General features: G+C 50.8%; 1 protein-coding gene across 15 annotated transcripts in view; it reads left to right on the top strand.

Annotated features, from left to right (window-relative positions):
- The window catches only part of Col13a1 (collagen type XIII alpha 1 chain), a 144,577-nt gene extending 133,456 nt beyond the window's left edge, over positions 1–11,121 (top strand). For 13 of the 15 annotated variants that reach the window (XM_048809701.1, XM_048809642.1, XM_048809659.1 and 10 more), the window contains 4 exons: positions 153–188; positions 4,998–5,084; positions 9,065–9,103; positions 10,878–11,121. In XM_048809701.1, coding sequence (XP_048665658.1) covers positions 153–188; positions 4,998–5,084; positions 9,065–9,103; positions 10,878–10,880 — 165 coding nt within the window. In that variant the 3' untranslated portion in view covers positions 10,881–11,121. Of the gene's footprint in view, positions 1–152; positions 189–4,997; positions 5,085–5,938; positions 6,017–9,064; positions 9,104–10,877 lie in introns of all 15 variants that reach the window. The other 2 variants (XM_048809614.1, XM_048809676.1) reach the window with 2 other exon arrangements.
- The last annotated feature ends 11,297 nt before the right edge of the window (positions 11,122–22,418 follow it).

The raw sequence follows: 22,418 nt of genomic DNA, 5'->3' as shown, positions 1-22,418 counted from the left end.
AAAAGAAAACTCATTTGCCTCTAGGTCAAGTCCCCCTCCTGTCCCTGCCTGAATTAGGGGTCCATAAAGCTCTTTCTGAGCCTGGAGGGAATGACTGCCTGACTGTTCTGTCTTTCCCATTAACGTGTCTTTCTGTCTCTGATTTATTGCAGGGTTTACATGGACCACCCGGGGACAAAGGGAACCGGGTAAGTCTGAGCCCTACACTTGAGCGCTGGTTACTAACGTCTTCCTGAAGGGCTGGAATGATCAACGAGGGATTCTTAGCCCAACATGGAAAATACCGTTTCTCCTGATAAATCACCCTAAATCGAAAGACTTTAGAATGAAGGCCTTTATCCACACACAGCATGCGGAGAGCCGGGGGCCTAATCTTGAAATTGAAGCGTGTGTGTGTGTGTGTGTGTGTGTGTGTGTGTGTGTTTCCACATTCCCCAGGGACACTGAGTTCCAGTGGCTGTCAGCTTAGCATGGCCATACAGAGCCCAGTGTCCAGCGCTCTCCGTGTTGCCCTGATAATGTCCCCTAAATGATGCTTTCAGACCCATTCCTACCTTGTCCTCACCTTCTGCCAGGAATTCCAGGGTACTGGCAAGAAGAAAAACCCAGAAGAAAGCAGACAGCTGAGTCAGCAGCCAAGGCCTTAAGAAAATACCACGGTTTCTCCTGGAGTCAACAGGACTCTGAAATGAATTGTGCTTTCCAGACCCCCTTCCCTCCTGCCGTCTTTACCACGGCACGCTAACTGTTCACAGCACCCTCAGCCTCTTGATGGCTTATGACGCGTGCCACAGCCTTGGCTACTTGGGTCCAACTGTGATCATTTAACTATATCTGACCCAGAGAGGACCTGTAGGTGCTTTCTAGAAGGTGTCTGCTTCTACCTTGCAGGGGTTCTCCCTGGGCTGCACATGCCCCCTAGAGGCCCAGGAGCATCTTCTAGTGGGTCATAAAAATCCAAGGATCTTAGAAGGGAAGGAATGGGAGGAACAGATTGATGGAGAAATGCAACCTGGAAAGATAATAAAATGTACTGAGGTCCCCCTGAGAGCTAGGGCACACGCCTGTATTCCAGAATGCAGCTCTCTGAATGCTGATACCATGTCCATGGACAGAAAGTCCCAGGTGCTCTGTGTTTACGTACGGCAGCAGTTAATTCCATTTCCTTCCATCTAAGAAGCGCTTCCTGAGCACTCCTCTGTTCCCAAACACTCTTCATTGGCAGTTGGTCAACACCACTTCAGTTTCTCCCACAAATTCTATAAACCAGAGAGAGCAGACAGAGCTACCCCTACCAGACTGTCCATGGCAAGACTCAGTCTAGAAGTCATTGGCTAGCAAGGGCCTGGCAGGAGAGCCAAGGAATTATGGCCGGTCTTTCGGGCCTCTCTGTGATCATTCCAGCCCTTGCTTGGCATACTGACCTCCTTTCTAATTTATTTCTAATGTGTTCTGGTTTTCTTTATTATAGTCCACTTGTGAAATCGATTTCTTAAGACTTTTTCAGTTGGCTGAAGGCACTGAGCCATGTGAAGATTGCAGGTGACGACAAGGGTGTTGCTCGAGAGGTGGAGGCGAAGCGCCCTTGTCACAGGTGGAGGGAGGGGGAGGAGACAGCCCAGGCTGGAGACTCGGATGCCAAAGCAATTGGTGTTATGATGATCCCCTGAGGCCCCAGTGGGAAGATATTCACGTCCCCTTCCTGGTGTTCAACACTGCCCCTGTCCCATGTCTAAATTAGGAATGTGTCATTTAGGCTAAGTCAAGTACAGAAAACAGTAAAGTAGCTCAATGCTTCCTTGGAGTTCACCAGAAAGAGCCGGGTGACTTATCCCAAAGAGCACGTTTAGAACCCAAGGCACAGTCTGCACCCTTCATCCAAGAGACCTGACTTGCAGGTGCTCCAAGGGTCTCTTCTAAATCCCGGCCTCCTGGCTCACACCTGGTTCACACCTCTCTAGGCACTGCTCTGAGATGTGAGGCCTTGGTAATGAAGCCTCCTAAACAAAGAAAGGCCCAGCAGGCTGGCGCAGGCTGGCACAGGGCTTTGGACTTTGTTTGGTTTTGTTTTTCTTCCTGAAAGCTCAGGATCTTGATGTTTCAACCAGGTGAAATACCAGAGGGTGAGGGCAGCATTCTGGTTAGAAACCTCCGTGTTACCTGGAGGTGAAGCTAGAGAGGCTCAAATCCCCCACACACCTGAGTTTGGGAGGAGGCTTCCTGTAAGACAGCCCTAAGCTTTGTCCTCATCAAGCCTGGGGGATCCATCAGAGATTTGTTCTAGCCTTCAGTGGGCTAAGACAACCTTAAATAGGCTGCCCTGTGTCCCAGCCACGGGTGGCCTTATAACCTCTTTCCTGCGTTGGAAGAAAGAAAGAAGGTCCTCGTAGAGGTGGGCCAAGGCCCAGGTGCAAAGCACAGAGCCTAAGGGTGCCCCAGACAGCAAGAACAACACTATAGCCTTGTCACCAAGGGCACCCTCTCTCTAAGTAGCTCTGTGAATTTGACCCAAGAACCATATTTAGGATCAAAAAATCAGTCAGAGGCAAAGGGGAGCATGAATCCAGTCATGTGGTCATCAGAGAGTTGGGGTATTACCCTGGAGCTGCCTGAGAGCTGGCCAACTGGAAAGGTCTGAGCATGCTGTGAGGAGCCTTGCCACTCCCAGATGCCTGCCTGGGGTGTGTGCACGCATGCACGTGTGTGTGTGCATGCATGGTGCGTGCATGTGTATGCGTGTGTGTGTGTGCACGTGTGTCCCTTCCTGAGCCCTCCACGTCCCAACTCCTTCTCCTCCACGCTCTTCTGGCCTGGGCCTGCCTCTTCCTTTATTCCTTTGGTCTTTCTCCTCCAATATGCTCACCCCTGGGAACCCCATGACCCTCATCCTCTCCCTTCCCCTTCTCCCCTTGCAATTTATTTCCTCTGAAATCAATTTCATACATTTATATCTGTTATTTTAAAAATCTCTGCCTTGACTTTATTTGCCCTTTACCAGCTAGAATCCCTCCCTGCTGGGCCTCTTCTGCCCCACTACAGGTGGGTACGGGGGGTGGAGGAAAGCTCCTGGCCCAATACCTGTGAAGGCTCGGAACACAGTGCTCCAGCACATGCTCCACCCTGTGACCCTCGGGCCAGTCATCCAGGGCTGGACTACCCCACCTCCGGACAGCTTTGCCCACTGATCTCCTGACCCAAAGAGAACAAGGGGCTGCACTCCAAGATGTACCATGGTTTCCCCACCCAAAGAGCTGATCCACCATTTGGGAATTGCTTATGTTATGATGTTCTCGTTGGTGGACATGTCCTCAAGCCAAGGGGACTGTACCTAGTATGCACATACATGTTTTTTAAACACATGTAATTTTCTAATTCATTTAGAATAATGCATTGGCAATTGCAGACAACCTCTGGAATCAAGAAATTGGGCAATTTTCAAAAATCCAGGGAAACATCAGAAGTATTTTTAAAGACTACCTCTTTCTAACAACTGAAGACTGTGCTGTTTGCCACTACAGGAACATGGCAGACACGAAGCTCCAACCCTAAGATTTGCCTCTGGAAGCAGCTTTAGTGCCTATACTAACAGGAAATAATAGTCAGTTATTATTATTAGCAATTATGACTTACTGAGCACATACTATACGTTATTATTAAGAAGCATTTAATATGTACAAAGACTTCACAACAAATCATTAAAGTGGGTGTTTGTACCCATTTTACAGATAAAGAAACTGAGACTCAAGAGAGGTTATGCAGCTTCCCCAAATCAGACCACTGACCTATGGCAGAATCAGCTCTCACTCCAAACCTTTGTTCTCCTCAACACACAGGAGAAACCCTGTGCAAGTCCCTTAGTCTTCCTAAGAGAGTTCCTGGGAAAACTCTTAAGGGACATACTTGGCCACTTTTAAGGAAACACAACGTATAAAAATCCAACTCTAAGTTCATCACAAGGTTGATTTTTTTTTTTTTTTGGTATCAGGGATTGAATCCAAGGATTTCTACCCCTGAGCTTCACCCCCCAGCCAGTACCCCCTCTTTTTTACTGTATTTTGAATCAGAGTCTCACTAGGTTGCCGAGGCTGGTCTTGAACTTGTGATCCTCCTGCCTCAGTCCCTGAGTCACTGAAATTACAGGCAGGCACAATCATGCCTAGCTCGATACTTCATTTTTAAGAATTTCCCACAGCCTTTCTTTAAATGAACCCTGACATTTAAAAAAAAAATTAGGGCTCAGTTTAGAAAGATGACATTTACTGAAGCTTCTCAGAAATAAATGAATTCCTTGAACCATCATGTCCATCCACAAGTAGCTGTCTACAGCAAAACAGTACACAGAAACACCATCAGACTTCACACCAGTGTGAACCATATGGGAGGACCCAGCTGAGAGCACGCACACACAGGTGCACATACACACACCTGCCGGCACGGGCACATACCCACACTGTTACGCAGGCATGCACGCTGCACTTGCACGCATGAGCAGAAGCACACCCAGGGCTCCACCTAAAATCACTTTGCCTCCTAAGAGAATGTCAGAGGGCTGAACAGTGATTGGGACAAAAGGTAATCAGCCCAACGCCCCTCAAAAATAGACCCTCCAGCAGAGGGAAGGTGATGTCCCTTTAGCATCCAAGGGACATACTTGGCCACTTTTAAGGAAAGTGATTATTGATTCCAGAGGTTGTCTCCAATTTCATCTCAGACCCTCTCTGGGCACTTGTACCTTCAGTCCCCATTTCCCACCACCTCCGGCTTGGAGGTAGCCCTGCCTCCCTGTCCCCCACCCACCTTGCTGGGCCAAACTCTCAGATGTTTCAAGCAGGGATGTGGGTATGGACCTCACATCCTAATGGGGAGACTATCCTAATGAAGCGAATCTACTTTTCCTTCTTTCATTTTCTTTTTCTGTCTCTAACCTTAACATATGAATAACCTTAAAGTTTTGATGTTCTTTTTTTTTTTTCCTTGAACTAAACCATCACTTACAGGGGGAAAGGGGAAAGAAAGGATCTAGGGGGCCTAAAGGGGATAAGGGAGACCAAGGAGCACCTGGATTAGATGCCCCCTGTCCACTGGTATGTTTTCATTTCTCACTTGCATTGTTCTGGTTTTTTCCTTGAGGTTTACAAGCTGGAAACAAAGAAGGCAAATAGAGTATCTGTTCCCTTGAAATCCCGCCGGCTGTTGGTGTTGCCTTAAAACCACAGCTGCAAATAATTAAGGCTAAATCCTTTTCCTTTGAATGCTCTTCCTTTGAAGATGCAGAACAATGGATGCTTGGAAGTGAAGAAACCATGTGGAGAGGGAATTGGGGTGGAGGCCTTGGCTCTTGGGTTCCAGCATGGCTCTGGGAGCCAGGGTAGCCCTTGGGGACCATGAATTTGCCTTCTTTGTTTTGGGCCACTTTGGTGGCCAGCGGTTTGGTTGTCTCAATGCTCACTCGGTCAGGATGCAGGACACCAGAGTTAGCATCTCCTGAGGGTCACTGATACTTCTGGGCAGAGCGAGGCCAGACCAGGGGCTTCTCTCCACAAAGCCTCACAACACCCGCCAGCCCCCTAAAACCCGGAAAGCGGGAGACAGACACCCGGCAGGAAGGCAGCCCCCATGAGCCAGGATCTAAAGATTTGTGGCCCCTCCGCCAGGCTTCCCAAGTGCTTTTCAATCCATGTGAAGGTTCTAAAAATTATGATGGGCTGAAGTTGAAGTTACCTGTGCTTGTTTGGTGTGGGTCTGTAGAGGGAGGTGTGGGTCCGCAGAGGGGGCTGGCTGTGCGTGATGAGCTCTCCGAGTGCTGGCGTCTTGCCCTTATTCGTAGGTGATCTAAGGGTCCTGCATCCTGGCCAGGGTAGGACTGCGCCTCTCCACTCTGCAGCTGGAGCTGGCCAGCCTTGACCTAAATAATCATCGTGGTTGGTTTCATGAACAGGGACACCGAGGTTTTAAAGGAGAGAAAGGGGAGCCGGGGTTACCAGGGCTGGACGGACTGGATGCCCCCTGCCCATTGGTATGGCACCACCCTCCCTTGCCCGCATGGCCAATTTGGGCTTCCCTACGTGTGTGGTTTGTACCTGCGTGCCCCTACACTCCTGTTCCTTCTGCCCAGCTCCCACTTCCTGTGGCGTCTGTAGACACCAAGGGTCACCCTGCCTGTGCTGGGGCACCCGGCCATGCTGCCCTCTTGCATGCAAAGTTTGTTGGGGTGTTTTCTAGGCCTCCCGCAGCCGCTTCTGTAGCACATCTCCTTGTCTGGGCCATCCTCCCACCCTTGATGTAGGACAGGCGAGGCTGGACACCTGAGGAACGATCAGGAAGCAGGTTTATGGCTGCAGTGGTCCAGAGGAGGCTTGTGCCTAAAAAAAAAAAAATCTCTGGACCATGAGTCTGGGGAAATTCTTTGAACTTTATACCCAGTGAGAGGAGAGGTTTGAAGGTTTACATGAAAAGTGCATTTTGTTCCATTTTTTTTAGACTAGACAGACGTTTCACAAGTCTTTACCACAAAAAGTAGAAGTAACAATTCTTGGTTCACCATCAAGTTAGCGGGCAAATTTAGCTTTTGCAAGACACAGCACTTGGCCCTTACAGAAAATAGGAAGCTCCAAACCACTCTGAGTTCTTTGCAGAAATTTTTGCTGCTATTCTGTTAATAAGAACAATTATGATGAGTCTCTGGAGAAGCTTAATTACAGAAAGACTCTTTTGGATACGAATAACCTGATCTGCTTCACCCTGAGGGCAGTTGGGGCTGCATCTGAGCCTCATTGCCCAACTGCTCCTAGGCAGATCTGCCACCTGCGTCCAAACTAGAAAAGCGGGCGTCCTCTGGATAGCTTCTTAGAACTGTGACTCCTTTTTCTTCCTGTGTGCTAGCTGAACACCTGGCAAAACGTCGGCCTGCCTCCCTGCCCCTTCTACCCCTAGCAGTTTGGCAGTTTGGCAGGGGACAGGTAGACATGCTTCTAGACATAGGGCAGGCTGAGAAGTGCCAGAACTGTGGTGGAGAAGAGGGCTACCTGCCTATTTTTCCAGGCTGGGTCACTGTTTAGGTGACACCATCAGAACTAGGGGATAGTCCCAGATCAGGTGTTCAGATCCCAAAGGGTTCGTCCTCATTTAAATCCCTGAAGACAGTACAAGACCCTCGCTTGAGGTCCTGGTCACTCATCTTCCAGTGGCTCACGCTGAAGAGTCTGGGGGAGATGGAACAGGCAGGAGGCAGGGAGATGGCCAAGGATCTCCACATAGTCCTCTTAACTAACTACAACAGAAGAAGGTGGCCCTCGATTCCAAGGGGACTGGCCCAGGAGGTTCCTGCTGGCCCTGCGCTTTCCCAGGAAGGCGGGAGTTCAGCCTCACATCCCTACCCTGGAGTCACTCAGGAATCCTCCTTGAATGAAAAACAGTTTAGGAGTGACTATAAAAGCCCCTTGAACGACACTGGGGACATTTTAAGACCAAAAGGACGAGCAGGCAGAGAAGCACGCTTCCGGACCCCGCGTGTCCTGCACGTTGACCCCCGCCCCGCCTGCCGCATGTGCATGCATGTTTCTTAACCGTGGAGTCATCCTTGGGCTGCGACCCCCACACACCACCCCCTGAGAACCCTGAACTCTGAGGCCGCGGGCCAGGCTGCCCTGTTCCTCCTGCACGTTGCTGCTTCTTCTCTGCCAGCCGGCACCCATCCGCTGCCCCTGCCACCATCCACGTCCCAGTGGGAATGACATGCAGCCCACGGAGCCTGGGCTCCCTCTCAGAGTCCTGTGTGCAGAGTGCCACAGCGCAGCCTGGTGGGCCGAGAAGGGGACAAGGGTCACCGTAGAACTGTGGGATGCACTCCTGCCACCCCCTCCCGACCCAGAGGGGAAATGGAGGGCGTCCTTACTTAGCCATTTCCACAGTTATGTTTTCTCCAATAACATCCCATAACCATGTGCCTTTGCCTTTTAATTTTTTGTGGGAATGCCCATAACTTCCCTTTCTCATTTCCCATCCCACCTCCTGCATTGTGTTCTTGTGGCCCTGGGGGCAGGGGAACTATAGATCAGGCCATGAGATAACTAGACATTGACCTTGGCTCAGCGCTGCTGAATGCCAGGTGATGAGAGGTTGGGAGTCTGGTGTGGGTAGGGGAAGTGGGTTCAGGGCACGGAGGAGTCCTGAAGACTGAGCACTTGCTCCAGCCCCCAGAAACCCCGTGCCTGCCTCTGTCTAGCCCTGGTACCTGAAATTCTGGAGTCTGGACTGCCTTCCTAGACCTGCCCTGGGTTCAGCTCCACCCTCCCCACCTTGCCTCTAGAAGATTTTAAGTTCCCCTGGGGTATTCCAGAAAGAACAGGATGTTAGGCCAGAAGACTGGAAGAGTCCGTCACTGTGGGCAGAATATCCTGAGGTTACAAGGTGCTCCATGTACCCCAATGAGCATTTGCTACATACTCAGCTATAGCATTTTGCCCCAAATACCCAGCAATGTCCAAGGCCAGGCCAGAACAGTTTGTCCTCTAGCTGAAGACCTCTCTGGGTCACATTGCAATGCCCCTGAGGCTGCTTGTCCCTTGAACTCCAACCTACCCACTGACCTTCATGGAACTGTCCAGATATCCTCCTGTGCTTAGGAAGAGAGACAAGTAAGAGATCAGGGAGTGGGTGGGCTGGGACCCTCATTGCATATCTCCCCTTGCCCAGGTTTTGCAGAGGAAGAAATTAAGGCCCAAGTGCGAGGTGACTTGAGCATCCAGCACTTTATAGAGCTGGAGCAGAGACTGCCTCTCAGGGCACTCAGGGTCATCTGTGCTTGCTGACTGCACAGGCTTGGACAGCCCCTCTTGTCCTTGCACTGCAGGTACATGTGACCTTAGCCAATGTCAATGTCAAAACAAAAACAACTGCATCGGTTTCCCATGCTCTTGCAAGGTTTTGACCTCAAGCAGAGAGAAGAAATAGGCAATAGTGGGTGGGCCGTGTCTGATCATTGGCTGGAAGGTTTGTGGCTCTTTTTACCCCTGCCCTGCTTGCTTGGCCTGAATCTGAGGCTCTGCTTCCCTTCTCCTTGCAGGGTGAAGACGGTTTACCAGTCCAGGGCTGCTGGAACAAGGTAAGCTTCTCAGGCTTGCGCTGCCTGGGGACAGGGGTCTACTGCCCTCCCCCATGGTGCCTTAAAGTTTGCAGTGCTTCCATTCTGTCTTTCTGCAGATGGGGCAGGAAGACCAGGGTGGGGAAAAGCCCTCCTTCAAAGGCAGGGTGCCTGCTAAACATCCCAGGTGCTGCTGCCCTCAGAGGACTTTTTAAAATGCTTTTTAAGGTGTCCGCAAACCCCAATGCATGGAATTTCCATGTAGCCACCCAGATGGGCTCCGGGCTGTGTTTTGAAATAGATTACCAATGCCTGCTCTCGTGGCATTCAGATGAGGTCATTTAAGCCATATAATGGTATTTATCCAGATGTAAAACATCTACGCTGCCCAAACTCTCAACTCACATGGCTTCTATGCCTCTGGATTGCCTGGCTTTCCACCCTGCGCTTCCCCCTGAACTTGAGCTGTCAGGGCCTTGTGTCTGCTCAAGTGCCCCTGCAACCCAGCCTCTTCTGGGTTCCCAGAATCCCCACCAACAATGACATTTCACTTACTCACACTTGCCTTGGCCTTTGCCATCATGAAGCACTCTGAGGCCACAGAGCCGGCTCTTCCATGAGATTCCCCCACCCAGCCAGCACTCTCCAAGGCACAGGACTCCCCACCTAAGGGCCACTGACCTACAGATCCGGAAGCCCCCCTGTGTCCCCAGCATAGGTAGCAGCAACCGTGCTGCCCCATGCAACATCCTCCACCAGCCCTCCTCCACCAATTTCTCAAGGTATTAGTGTGTTTCTTCTTAAATCCAAGCCCAAGCTGCTAGGGAGTTGGTGCTTCGCTAGTCCAGTCCTGTTTCGGGGATGGCAGAGCCACGCTTACCAGGAGACAGATAAGCTCCCCCGTGCGATGCTCAGATGCTCATTAGCTCACAGGGTTGGGTAAAAGCAGCGAAACCATGGAGACATTATGCACTAGGCTGAATACCACTTGAAAGCCCAATATTCAAGGGAGATGCCTCCCCAAGAATCTGCCCCTCACACCAAAACTCACCCTCTTGTCCAGTTCCAGAAAGACCTAGTTAAAGCTTCAAGGAAGCAGGTAAGGAGTGTGTCCTGTAAGACCCCCAGGCCCTTTTCCCCCTAAAAAAGAGAAAAAAAGATTTTCTTGTTTAAGTTGGCTGCCAGTTGTCAGGAAATTGAAATACTTGAGCTTAACAGAGGAACCACAGCCACTATCCACACCTACAACAGAGCCAGGCACGGTGGCACAGGCCTGTGATCCCATCGACATTCAAGGTTGAGGCAGGAGGATGATGGCAAGGTCAAGGCCAGCTGGATAATTTAGGAGACCCTGTCTCAAAATAAAAATTGGAAAGGTCTGAGGATGTAGCTCAGTGGTAAAGAATCCCTGGGTTCAATCCCCAGTGCTTCCAATAATAATAATAATTATAATTTTTAAAAAAGGACCATGACACCTTAGGAAGCAACTAGAGGCCCTCTTAGCTATTCACTCGCTGGGACCTTGCTGTGATCAACCTGGCCTCTAAGACAGCACAGAGAGTGCCCTCTGGTGGGAACAAGGGGAAATGACTGAAAGGTGAAGATTGTGTTTCCCACCCTCAGGGGGCTTGAAGTCCACTGAGTTTCTTCCCACTAGGAGCCTTATGATTCCTCAGTTTCCCTATCAAGAGCCCTCATGCAATTTAGGATGAGATACACCCCCTTTCTTTCAAGGAAGGAAGTATCCAAAGACCCCTTGAAACTAACCGAACGTTGTTTTGATTTTGTTTTGCAGTGATGCCTCTAACCTTGGATTGGCCTGTGTGTGTTTTGTACATAGAATATTTATTTTTATACAGTTTTCACTTTTTGAAAATGCCAGAAGTATGATGCATCTTACAGATTATTAAAAAAAAAAAAAGAAAGAGAGAGCGAGAAACCTGCATATTTTGTACAGAAAATAACCCCTTCCCTTTTGTTTACAAAATGTTTTGTATAAGTCTGTGTCTCTAATACACTTTCTGTTTGTGAGTACGGTCCTAATGTTTGCATGATATTTGTGCACACTTATTAAGTTTCAAAGCTTAATAAATTATCGTGTTTCAGTGCCAAAGGGGGCCAGCCAGCACTGAGGTGCTGCTAGCTCACGTGTGAATTCACATACACGTGGAGGTCCGTCATGTTTGCCAGACTAGGTGTATCTGAGAATATTGTAAACTCTTGTGGATTTTTCATTATTAAAAAGAAGAAAAAAGGAAACATGGCAATTCAGGATCCTGATTAACCACTCAACAGACTCTTTCTTGTGCAAGCAGGAAATCCCAGAAGCAGGGGTCCTCAGAAGTATGGAGCAATGTTTTGAAATGTTAAGTCCAACAGAGAGAGAGGGAGGGAGCTCTATGAGGCAATGTCTATTGTAACATTTCCCAAGTTCATCCCAGAGCCATTTAAGCATGGAGGGTTCTGTTGTGCCTGAGACCTCCAGGAACACAAAGGGGCCATGTGCGACTGCTTTGGGGTTTTGGTGGAATGTTGTGTTTTGTTTTCGAGCTACACTCACTACCACCAGCTACTGCAGATCACATTGTTGGCTTGATAGGAATCTGAGGGGCCACCCATGGCTGCAGCGAAGGGGCTTCACTTCATGCTCCGTTCTACTCCGCCAACTAGTTAGAAAACTCACCAGATCCAGGTCAGGTGGGGCCAGCCTGAAGTTGTTTTTATTTTTTAAAAGAGTTGTACCGCTTTCCATTCATAGCTTGCTGCTTTATGCGGATCTCAGAACACCTGCTTTAATGGTGAGGTGTTATTTTATTATTCCAACCGTGAGGTAGGGCATGCAGGTTTATCGTTAGCTGTGTTACAGCACAAATCGTTGCTTCCCCAGGGCTCGAAAACAACCAACGACCCTGGGAGTTTCAACACACACCTCCATCGTGTTCACAATGGACATTTTATATGGACATCTTTTCTTCACAGTCAGCACAAGGGGAACTGGAAACTCTACACACAGACTTGGCATCAGTGGGCTTTGCATTCCTGAGAGTCCTGTGGGGTGGGGGTGAGCTCAGGCTCTCGGGCTTTGGCTGCCCCAACCCCAGGGGCGATCCCAGCATTCTCCCTCTCAGTGTCCACTCTGTTATTTTTGAAACCAGATCACTGCCTCCTCTAAGTCTCAGCTTCATTGTTTCCAACGCAACACTGTTGAGCTAGAGTTGATCCCTGTGGACACAAATGGAGCTCCTGTGTCCCCTTCCCAGGAGGCAGGAGCTTGCAGCCACCCAGGCCCCACACCTCTGGCTGGCCCCAGTGCTCTGTGGTGTGTTCCAGCTCATCCCAAGCCAAGGACACCTCTCAGCCTGAGCCAGACACCCACGACCCTACCCAGGGCGGCTTCCCATCGGATGCTGTGGCCACTCAGCTGGACCTACGGTTCTTTTAAGGGTCCCCAAAATATTTTAATTTTTAATGCTTTTAGATTTAGAAGGGGAAAAAGTGAATATATAACAATGAATCCAGCCTGGATTGCAAACAGTCAGAAATACAACTTTTTATGGGGGAAGTAACTCACAAAGAGGAAAAAGTGCCCAGGATCTCTAAAAGTCATCAAGTGGCCTGCCATGTGCTCTGCTCCTTGAAATCCGCCCTCACCTTGACCCTCTGGGTTATCCCATCTCCAGGGCTGACACCCCCCCACCCCTGGTGGGGACCTAGAAATCAAAGTTGCCTGTTTTCTGAACCCACTGTCTGATGGCTTTGGGCTCCGGTTGAAGCAGTCAGCCCCCTGGTGACCTCAGCTGAGACTCCAAATCAGCTGATGGCCCCGGGTGAGTCTGGGCACCCAGAACCCACCTTCTGCTTCAGCTCTGTGTTCCCATTTACCCACTGTCCCAGCTAACACCACGGAGGACTGGGTCACTGGTGAGGATGAACGCAAGAAGATAGAAAAATATGTAGAAAGAAGTTACAAAGTCAGAGTCAAGGAAAAGTAGGTGGACGGTGGTGGCAGGGACGCCCTACCTGGACAGGAGCGGTCCTCGCCCTTCCTGAGGTGGGGTCCCACACATCACTTCATGTTGTCTCCGGCCTGGTTGTGGTCCCCATACTGCCCTGCCCAGTGAGCTACAGTCCACTGAGGTTTGGCCCCAGACCATAAGCGCATTATCCCCTCGTGTGGTTGGGGTCCCTGGACCCCTCTGCCAGAAGCCCCCTCCATCACAGGGCTATGGGGTCCTGACTCCAGCCTGGTCTTTTCCACTTGGATCTTAACTCTGTGTCCAGGGCAGTGCAAGGAGGTTGGATGTAGGAAGAGGAGTCGTCAAAAGTCTGCAGGATCGCTGGACATCAGTGCTAATGCTCAGAGGACCGGGACATTAGAAAAGGGAAACTATAGAGTAGGTGCATGGCGCAGAGAAGCTGGGGCCCCAGAGGGCTCATGGAGGTCAAAGTCTCTGGCTCCATACTGGGGGCCTGGCTGCAGCCAGGGAGTCGGAGATTCACCGGCTCTTACCTGGGGCAGACTTCCAGCATGTTGTAGAAGATTTTGCAAACTGCAAGGAGCTGGATCTTGAAGGCTTGGCCTCCGGTGGTTACTCTCTGGTCCCAGGCCCTCTTGCTCTGGTTTCTGTCACAGAGGGGGGATGCACGTTGCCCAGCATTTTCCACTTCCCAACTTGCAAACATCTAGCTTGACAAAGACCAAACCAGTGCCCTGTGAGTGACAGCGTGACAGGTTCATCCAGGCCCAAATAAGGACCCTCTCAAGATGTGCAGCTTATGCAGCTGTAGTCACGTGGGTCCAAGGAAGCCTTGCCTTGCCAAGGAAGGGACAGCCTTCCCCCCACACCCAGGCTGCCCCGTCTCGGCCCCCCACCCAGTGCTTCCTCCCTGCTGGGCCAGCAAGTCCAGAGACTGGGTTTCTGGTTCTCTCTACTCTGACAACTGTCTGGCCTTGGGCAGCTCACATCAGGTCTCAGTGTCCCAAGCATCAAACAAGGAAGCCAGACCTGGGTGGCCTCCAAAAGTTCCTCAAGCTCTGACACCCTGAAACCTTCTGATTCCATGGAGAGGTGAGCGCCTGGAAGACCAGATGCTGGAGCGCTCCTGCCCACCCCCCAGGGTTATTTGGGGTAACATCATGCATGGCCGTGGGATTGCAGAACTGCATGTGGCCTGCGTGTGGCCTGCGTGTGCTTCATAACCCTCAGTAACAAAACTTGAGTAGGCTGTGTCACATGGTGGTAGAGCTTCCTTGAGAGCCACAGTGGTGGCAGAGGGCGTGTCTCACGGTGGCTCCACACTGGGAGATTATGAGAGAATAAGCCATACAGCCTCAGCCATGTGGCACGCAGGGGCTCCCCAGGGATCCCCAGCACTCAGGACCACGGCCGGCACGGTCACACGGTCAAGTTCGCCACCTTCCCTATCAGGCCCCTGTGTCCCTCCCACTCGGGCAACTTGAGGCATCAATCACCTGAGACTCTAAAATATTTAAAAAGAGGAGAAGATGGGCGTCTGATGAGTGGTCAGTAGAGACCCCACCAAGATGGAGAGCAGAGGCGGGGGAGGAAGGGGGGCCAGAATCTTCAAGGGCTGCCGCTGCTCCTCGAGATGGTGGAGGGGGTGGCGCTGCAGGGCAGGAAGCGCTACCTCAGACCCTCAGGCCGAACCCCACAAGCAGAGTGACCCTCTGGCTCTAGGAAACACCATGTCTCTGGGCAACAGCCAAGTACCTGTGGCCGGAACAGCTGGAGCAGGGCTGGGCTGGGACCAAGCCCTTCCCCAGGGGGCCTTCCCCAGGGGGCCCGCCTCAAGGTCTGCTCAAGGTCCTCTGTGGCCATCCCTGCTGTCCCCCTCCATCGCCCACATTGGCTCCTCTGCCCGAAGCCCTTCTTCCCCATCTGTCATGGTGACACAGGTGCCATGGCCCTGGGAAGGTGCTTCTGGGCTCCTCGGGTGGCCGTATCTATCTCCCTTGTCTATTATCTGGAATGTTCTTTTTTTCCTCTACTTTACATTGGGGTGGGGGAGGGGCATCCCGGCAGACGGTGAACAGAGAGGACAAGGACTTCCCTATTCATTGGTCTCCTCGGGGTCCTCAGTCAGTGTCCTCCGGGTCAGGGCTCATCCACATCTGGGGAGTTATCAGTCCACTTTATGAAGCACCTACTATGTGCAGGCTCCGTGCTTCCTGCCAGTCACTGGGAGGGGAGGGAAGAGGCCACCCTGGATGGTGAGGCCTGCCCTCCAGGGCTAGCAGTAGCCAGCAGTGCCAGGACGGGCATGCTCAGTGCTCAACGGGGCACAACCAGCCAGGGCTTGGGCTCCTGAGAACAGAGGACACTGTGGTGGCCGGTGTGGTCGGGGTCAGCCTGGAGTGGGAGAAGCTGGCCACTGCCCACGAGGGGCCCTCCGCTGGCTCGTGCTCCTTTCCCTGTTAGAATCTTCCGGTGAATGTGAGCCTGGGCCATGCTTGCTTCTCAGCTCAGGGGAGGACCAGGGAGACCGTCCAGGGGAAAGCCACAGAGAGGACAGGTCCCAACCGTGAGGGACTGGGAGTCTGGCCAGGTGGCAACTGGGTTGGGGAGATTCTGGCCTTAGGAAGTCCCCATGAAATGGGCCACTGTCCAGCAAGCCTCCTCTCAAACACCTCCTTCTCTGTACCTCCTCAAGGGCCAGAGTCCTTGGTTAGTCGCCAAGAAGTGAGGCCAGCCAGCCCAGGCCCGCGGGAAAGCGCCTGCCCTGGAGAAGGAAGATGGAGGAGCTGCCCCTGCACAGAGGGTCGCCGGCCGAACCCTCCCAAGGGCCCGGCTCAGGGGCTGATGGGAGTGTGACCAGGGGAGAGGAGGCCTGTGCCCTGGGGGCGGGAGCTCTCTGCTCCTCCAGCTGCTGCAACCTTCAAAGCTCTCCTCTGAACTGTGGTTCTTTGAGCAGCGTCTCGGCAGGAGGGGCTGTCAAAAACCTTCCCAGGAGGCTGTGGCAGGACCTGTCATCTTTCCCAGCTCCTCCTCAGAAGAGTTCCTCCTGGTGGTGCTGAGCCATTCACCCTTTCACTTCTGGGTTTTTCAAATGCTGTGAGCTGACTCCACCGAGCTGGGGAGCAGGGCACGTTGGCCTCGGAAAGGAAGGAACGAGGCTGTCACAGACAAGAGAAGCTCGCAAAGCCAGGCTGGGCCATAGTGGTGGCCGCCCGACTGGCCCTCAGAACCAGGAGCCCTGGGATGTCCCTGGCACCGCAGAACCAGGGTGGAGAGCGAGGCAGCCATCTGCACAGTTCCCAGGGGGTCACCAGAAGCCCCCCTTCCTTGAGCAAAGTGGGTAAAGGAAATGAACCACCTACTTCTCCCTTTGTCAAGGGACTCCAGCTATTTCTTCAGGGACGAGGGTGACCATATTCTCTTGTTCAATCCAGAACACCTTCAAGTGAAGGAGGACACTGTTAATAATTACACTGTGACAACCGATGTCCATCTGGCAAACCAGGAAGGGAGGTCACACCGACAGTGACCCAATACCCAAGTCACCCTCCAGCCATCAACACCTCTCCTCACTCAGACCATTTGCTGATGGCATCAGGTGGCCCCAGAACCAGGTGGACACTGTGTGGAGAACAGAGGGGACTATACCCCTGTCCTCACCTCTGACGGAAAGATAAAATCAGCACACCAAAGACCCCCTACCTCCGAAGGGAGGGGAGGCCAGAGGGACACAAAGGGCAGTGGGTGTTCAAAGGAGAGAGAGAGAGAACTTGAGAAATCTGTCCCCAAGACTATTCCAAGATGGAGGGCATCCTGGTGGCTTGTCCTTAAGTTTTGGGATGTTGACTTTAAATCCTCAATAGCATCTTTTCTCAGCCCTGGAAGTTTGAGGAAAATGCATGAGAATGAATTTAGGGCTTTCTCCCTCCCCCTCCCCCATTTATAGCATCTGACCCCCAAAGCTTGGCAAGATGCCAGCCTCATCTTCACTTGGTGACTTCACCCCTTTGCCCTCTCTGGGGACTCACACGGAGTAGGCACAGCAGCGTCTTCACATTAGTGGGAGGAGTACATCCAGGGCCACAGAGAAATCCCATGGGTCTGCCTTGGACCCTGTGGGGTCAAGGACACTTGTGCATAACTGGACATGGCAAGAGCCATAGCTGATGGATCCAGACACGGCCCAGGGCTCAGTGGGCCTGTGGGGCTTTTCACAACCTCATTAACCAGCCGCCCGATCTGCTGGCCATCCCGAGGGCGTGGGAGAAATTAAAAGCTTCCCCAAAAACTGACACACAAGTGAAGGGGTAGAGGACTTTGGGTGGCTCCCAGGATCCTGGATGTTTGTGCAGACTCAAACGGTCTTCATCGTCTGCCAGCACACCACCGCCTGAGCCAGCAACAGTTGAAGAAGACGGAGCCATCCCGGCCACCTTTTCAGAGAGGAGGTGGCCTGGTCCCGGGGGTTCACTGTGAGAAAGGCAGTGGAACCTCCTGCTTAGAGACATTTTTCTTGCACTCCATTCATTCCAAAGACCAAGTGTTTTATTGAGAAGTCTTTCCCAAAATGCGCCCCCAGCCAGGGGGCAAGTGCCAGGATGGGGAGTAAAGGAAGCCGCCCACTGGCCCTAACTGGGACTTGCTCCTGGGTGACTTGGCCAAGCACCTCCCGCTCCGGCCTCCACTTCCTCCTCTGGGCAGGGGTCAGGGCCACCTGCCCGCAAGGTGCTGCAAGGGCCATCTCTGGAAAGCACTTGGAACAGTAAAGAACAGTAGAAAGGCTAGCCAGTAGGATCGTTAGTGTTCGCTGTTCAGGAGAAGATCTTCCTTTTGACACACAAACCTCAATTAACTGGAATCGCTAGAAGAACGGTTCATTAAAATTTCTGGCAAAATTCCTTTCAAAGAGGCCCTCCTCTACCCAAGCAGGAGAGCTGACTGCTGAGCAATCAGCAAAGATGTAGGAATGTCGGCCAACTTGGGGTGGGACAGAAGGACGCACTGACCCCTAAGAAGTTGCTTCTTAAAACTAAATTCCAAAAACATTCATAGGGTTTTTATTTTATTTTTCCTAAAAGAAAAAAAAAAAGTCAGCAACTTAAAAAAAAAAAAACTTCTTGATTTAAAATTCCATTTACCCATAGTCCCAGTTAAATGAGGTGAGCGCTGATTCCATCTCCCCAGCAGCTCCCTGCCTCCCATCACTCATCTATGTCCCCCACCTGTGCCCTCTTAGATGCATGGACAGATTCCCCATGTGGCCAACCTGATGTCTTAAGTTCAAAAATCATTACCTCCGTATTTCAGTAGAAAAAGTTCTATTTTTGTGTGTGTCTTGCGGTGAACTTCAGTCTGGTTAATTGAGGTTTTAATGCATTTTCTTAAAATCAGACAGAACCTAATTTTCAGAATGGCGTCACGTAGAAGGTCAACAGCCTATCTGGCTACTCTTGAGTTTGGTCCGTGGGACAGAGACCTTTCTAGGAGTAATCCCTGGAGGTGGAAAGCACTGATCTGTCCTTGTGATGGTGGTTTTTGGAAAGAACCTGTCCATACTGCAGGCAGAAGGTCTTTTATATGGAAGAAGAAAACATGAACTTACCTATAGTTGGCTAATGGCTTAAGTTTTCCTGTAATTTCTGTCTTGATGTTGAAGGAAGATGTCTTTTTACTGTTGAATTTTTTTGTAGACCTTTTAAAAAGTTGTTTCCTCTAAACCCTCTTTTGGGTCAGAAGTGCCTCCTGTGAGGCCACCTTGGTGCTGAGGCCCCTGGAGGGAAGCAGTCCCCACCTTCTCTCCCACAGCTTCCCCCTCAGGCATGGCTGTCCCCTGCCAGGACCCCTAGTGGTGCCTTTTATCAGAAAGAGCTCTCTTGTCAACACTCGAGGCCTCCCCTGGGCTGACCTATGTCCCTGGTCTCCAGCGTGCGCCATTTGGGCAGCCACAGGGAGCCGGGCGGCTTCTCCTCACTCACCGTACCAAGATGCTGATGAGAGAGCTGGCAAGGTTTCTAACTTCTTGCTGCCTTTTGACACTTTATCAAGTGGTTTCCAAAGCCCCCCAGCCATCCCTGACCCCTCAAGGAAGATGACCCCTCCCCCCCATAGGTGGTCTCTCCACCATTGCTCTTCCTGGCTCCGCCCCCCTTTATTTGGGCATCCCATGATGATTTCTCTACCTCTTCTCTTGCATCTGCCCTTATTTTGTTTCCTTTTCTTTTTTTCCTCCCCTGTCACTGACCCCGTCTCTTTTTGTCTCCTTCCCATCTATCCGCAAGAGCTCCCTGGGCCTCCCTGCAGTCCACCTCTCCGGCTTCCCCAGGGAGGGAGAGTCTGCAGTCTGTCAGCTTCTCTGACAGCTTCGTCTGTCTGCCGGCCTAACCCTCCCACAGCCTCCCATTTAAATGGATTCTTTGACAGATGTATCTTACTATGTTCTCCATTAGAGGGGAGAGTACACACTTCCATTGGATTTGATTTTTAGTTTCTATTATAAATCTGATAAAAACATCCTTATCGTTACCACCAGGGAAGAGATACTTTGTTCTTTCTCCGCTGTTTTGGTTTTCGCCTTCGCGGTCCTGAGCAAAGTCCCTAGGGTTTCCTATTGGCTTGAAGTTCCGTGTGTCGCAGCCAACTTCTTAGGACGGGCCTGCGACCTGCTACGCCTCAGCGGAGGAAGGCAGCAGATTTAGTGCACGGGGTATCTATCAACTGAAAGGGGGAGACAGATGTGGTATTTTGTGATGCCTTCGTGAGTCACTTTTCTGTTCACGTCAGTAAGTCACACACTTTTCCTTATGCTTTTCAGGGGTTTATCGTTTTTAACCACATAGATGTCTATTTTTTCCTGATTTAAAGGGTCGTTCTGGCTCAGGCCTGAGTTGGTGCCCACCCCCCTTCCACCAAACCCGGATGGAAGGCTGCACTGAGCAGGGAAGGGCTCAAATTCCCTGCACAGGAAAAGACCAGCAAAATGCTTCAGGCTGTGTTCTTTCCTTCCCCCTTGGGAACCCCGGGGGTTCCTCTGATGCCTGGGCTGTTGGAATCTGGGATTAGGCTAATAAGCCATGAGACACAGAAACACAGGCCTGGTATTCGTGGCAGACTATGGAAGAACTAATCTTTTTCTTAAAAACCAATTCTTTGGTTCATGGCTTAACCTGAAGTGAACAAGCCAGTTCGTTGGTCATCCAGGCCCCCATGGAAGATCCCCAGTATCTCCCATATGATGATCAGGGGTCTGCAGGGTCCCTGTCACCACAGCCATTAGAAGTCAATGGGTGTGCTGTGGAACGTCAGTGTAAATCTCCAAGTGTTTCTATAACCAAAGGGTTCATAAAACTGGGTTTAAGAGGAAATTAGAACCCACATTTTCCCTGGTAATAAAGATATTGGGGCAGGTTCATTGGGAGGCAGCGATGTCTCTGGGAATATGATTAGGCACGGACCCTGTTCAAGTTTATGTCACATGAGCCCTCACCCAGCAGAGACAGAGGCCAAGGAGCAACGGGCAGCAACCCTGATTGGCCGAGATGACTATCTTGCCTGGCACCAGCCTTGGGGGGCTGCTGGGTCTAGGCTGAGGCGCAGCTTCTGGTCCCCTGTTCAAACCTTAACTTTGTCATAAAGCAAGGATGCCCCACTGGGAAGGGGACCCTGGAGGAGGTCTGGTATCTCCAGCCGTTTTCTATTCTGAAAGTGCCTAAGGCATTGCTTAGCAAGGCTCTTCCAAGTGTGTGCAGGCTGGAGGTCAGTGCTCAGGGCCCTCAGGCTGCCCACAGCAGGCTGCTGGCGAGGGAGGAAGAAGCCTTCCAGGGAGCCCAGACATCAGAGAGCCATCCCACAGTGAGGTGGTGACACAGAGCGTGATGGCCTGTGGGGGCCTCCCATGGGCCTGGGCAGGACTGCTGAGCCTCCAACCAGGGCTTTCCTCCACCAACCCAGAGCCCTCTCAGTCCCCATCTCTAGGCTTCACCGAACACAAAGCCATTCCTGGGCCTCTTCGGTCAAGGATCTAAAAGAATTTTAATCACCTTATATATTGAATTGCTTTCTTTACAAAAGTATAGAGCCTCATATCATATCCCAGTGATTTGATAAAAATGCCATTTCTGCCAGGAAAACATTACTAAGAACAAGGTGTGGATTCCCTTATTCCTGATGCTTCCCTTCTGCCCAGCCCAACATGGGGAATGTCCACCGCATCCCAGGCCGACCTTACCAGCCAGTTTATTGAAGCCATTGGATTTTAAGCTTTTGATCCCTCAACTCTTTCACTGAAACTTTTTTGTGTCATGTGGTACACTTGGTGGACAATATTTAAATGTACACTATTTTATTTCCCTGATGAACTTGATCATGTAATAATAGTTTCTCTTGCTGCAGAGTCTTTGGACATTTTCAGAAATGTTTAAATCTTCATACCTATTTTATATAGGGGTTGTGCCATAACTAATTTCACACATGTAAATACCTTTGGACACTTCTTGGTGTTTTAAGTTCTGTTTGTTTTTTATTGAGATCATTACTGCTATGATTCTATTTTCTTTCTTAATTCTAGATATTTTTTTTTTCTGGTGCACTCAATTTATTCTTTTCAATCACCCTGAATATTGTGAAAGTTTATTTATTTTTTGTCATTTCTGTAAGTAGATTTTTTTTTAAATAAGTGCTTTATTTAAGCAGTAAACTCTTTGATAATATTGACCTTAAAAGATTGGTTCTTCTAAAGCTACCTACATCTTCCCATTATCAGGTGCCATTTCAACAACAACAAAAAAAAACTTGTTTCTTTGCTGCACATTTCTGTCCTGGCCATTTTTGACTTTGACTTTTAATTGCCAGTGGTTCCATTTGCTGATACTAGTTCTCTGGACAGCAGTGTCTTTTGTCCTTCCAATAACTTCCAGGCTAAAATTGAATGGCAGGAAAAATGCCCCCCACCCTCACCAAGAAGCCAGAGTTAACCTAAATTCCCACTCGCCAGATGGCTTCACAAGTGGCCCCTCAAGTGTCTGGAGACTGGGGACACGTCTCCAACCTCACCTATTTGAAAACTCCTGCTTCCCACTTCTGCACCTCGAGGTGGGCCTCAACGTGGAGCTCCAGGCCCGGCTCACCAAGGAGGCAGCAGGCACAGAGGTAGCAGTGTGGCCCTGGGGTAAAGTCCCCATGGGGAGGGACAGGAGGCTCAGTTCTAGTACCATTCTGTCACGGGTGCACCAAGTGGTCGCCTTTCTGGGCTTCAGTTCTGTCAAGTGCAGAGGACATTCATAACAACTTGAATATTGTGAATTAACTGAACCAATCAGTCTGTTCCTTGAAATGTAATTTTGCTCCTGCCCATGTGTGGAGGA

Source organism: Marmota marmota, unplaced genomic scaffold (genome assembly GCF_001458135.2).
Source record: "Marmota marmota marmota unplaced genomic scaffold, marMar, whole genome shotgun sequence".
Lineage (NCBI taxonomy): Eukaryota > Metazoa > Chordata > Mammalia > Rodentia > Sciuridae > Marmota > Marmota marmota.
Note: the sequence above shows the minus strand (reverse complement) of the source record. Positions and strands in the feature narration are given on the sequence as shown.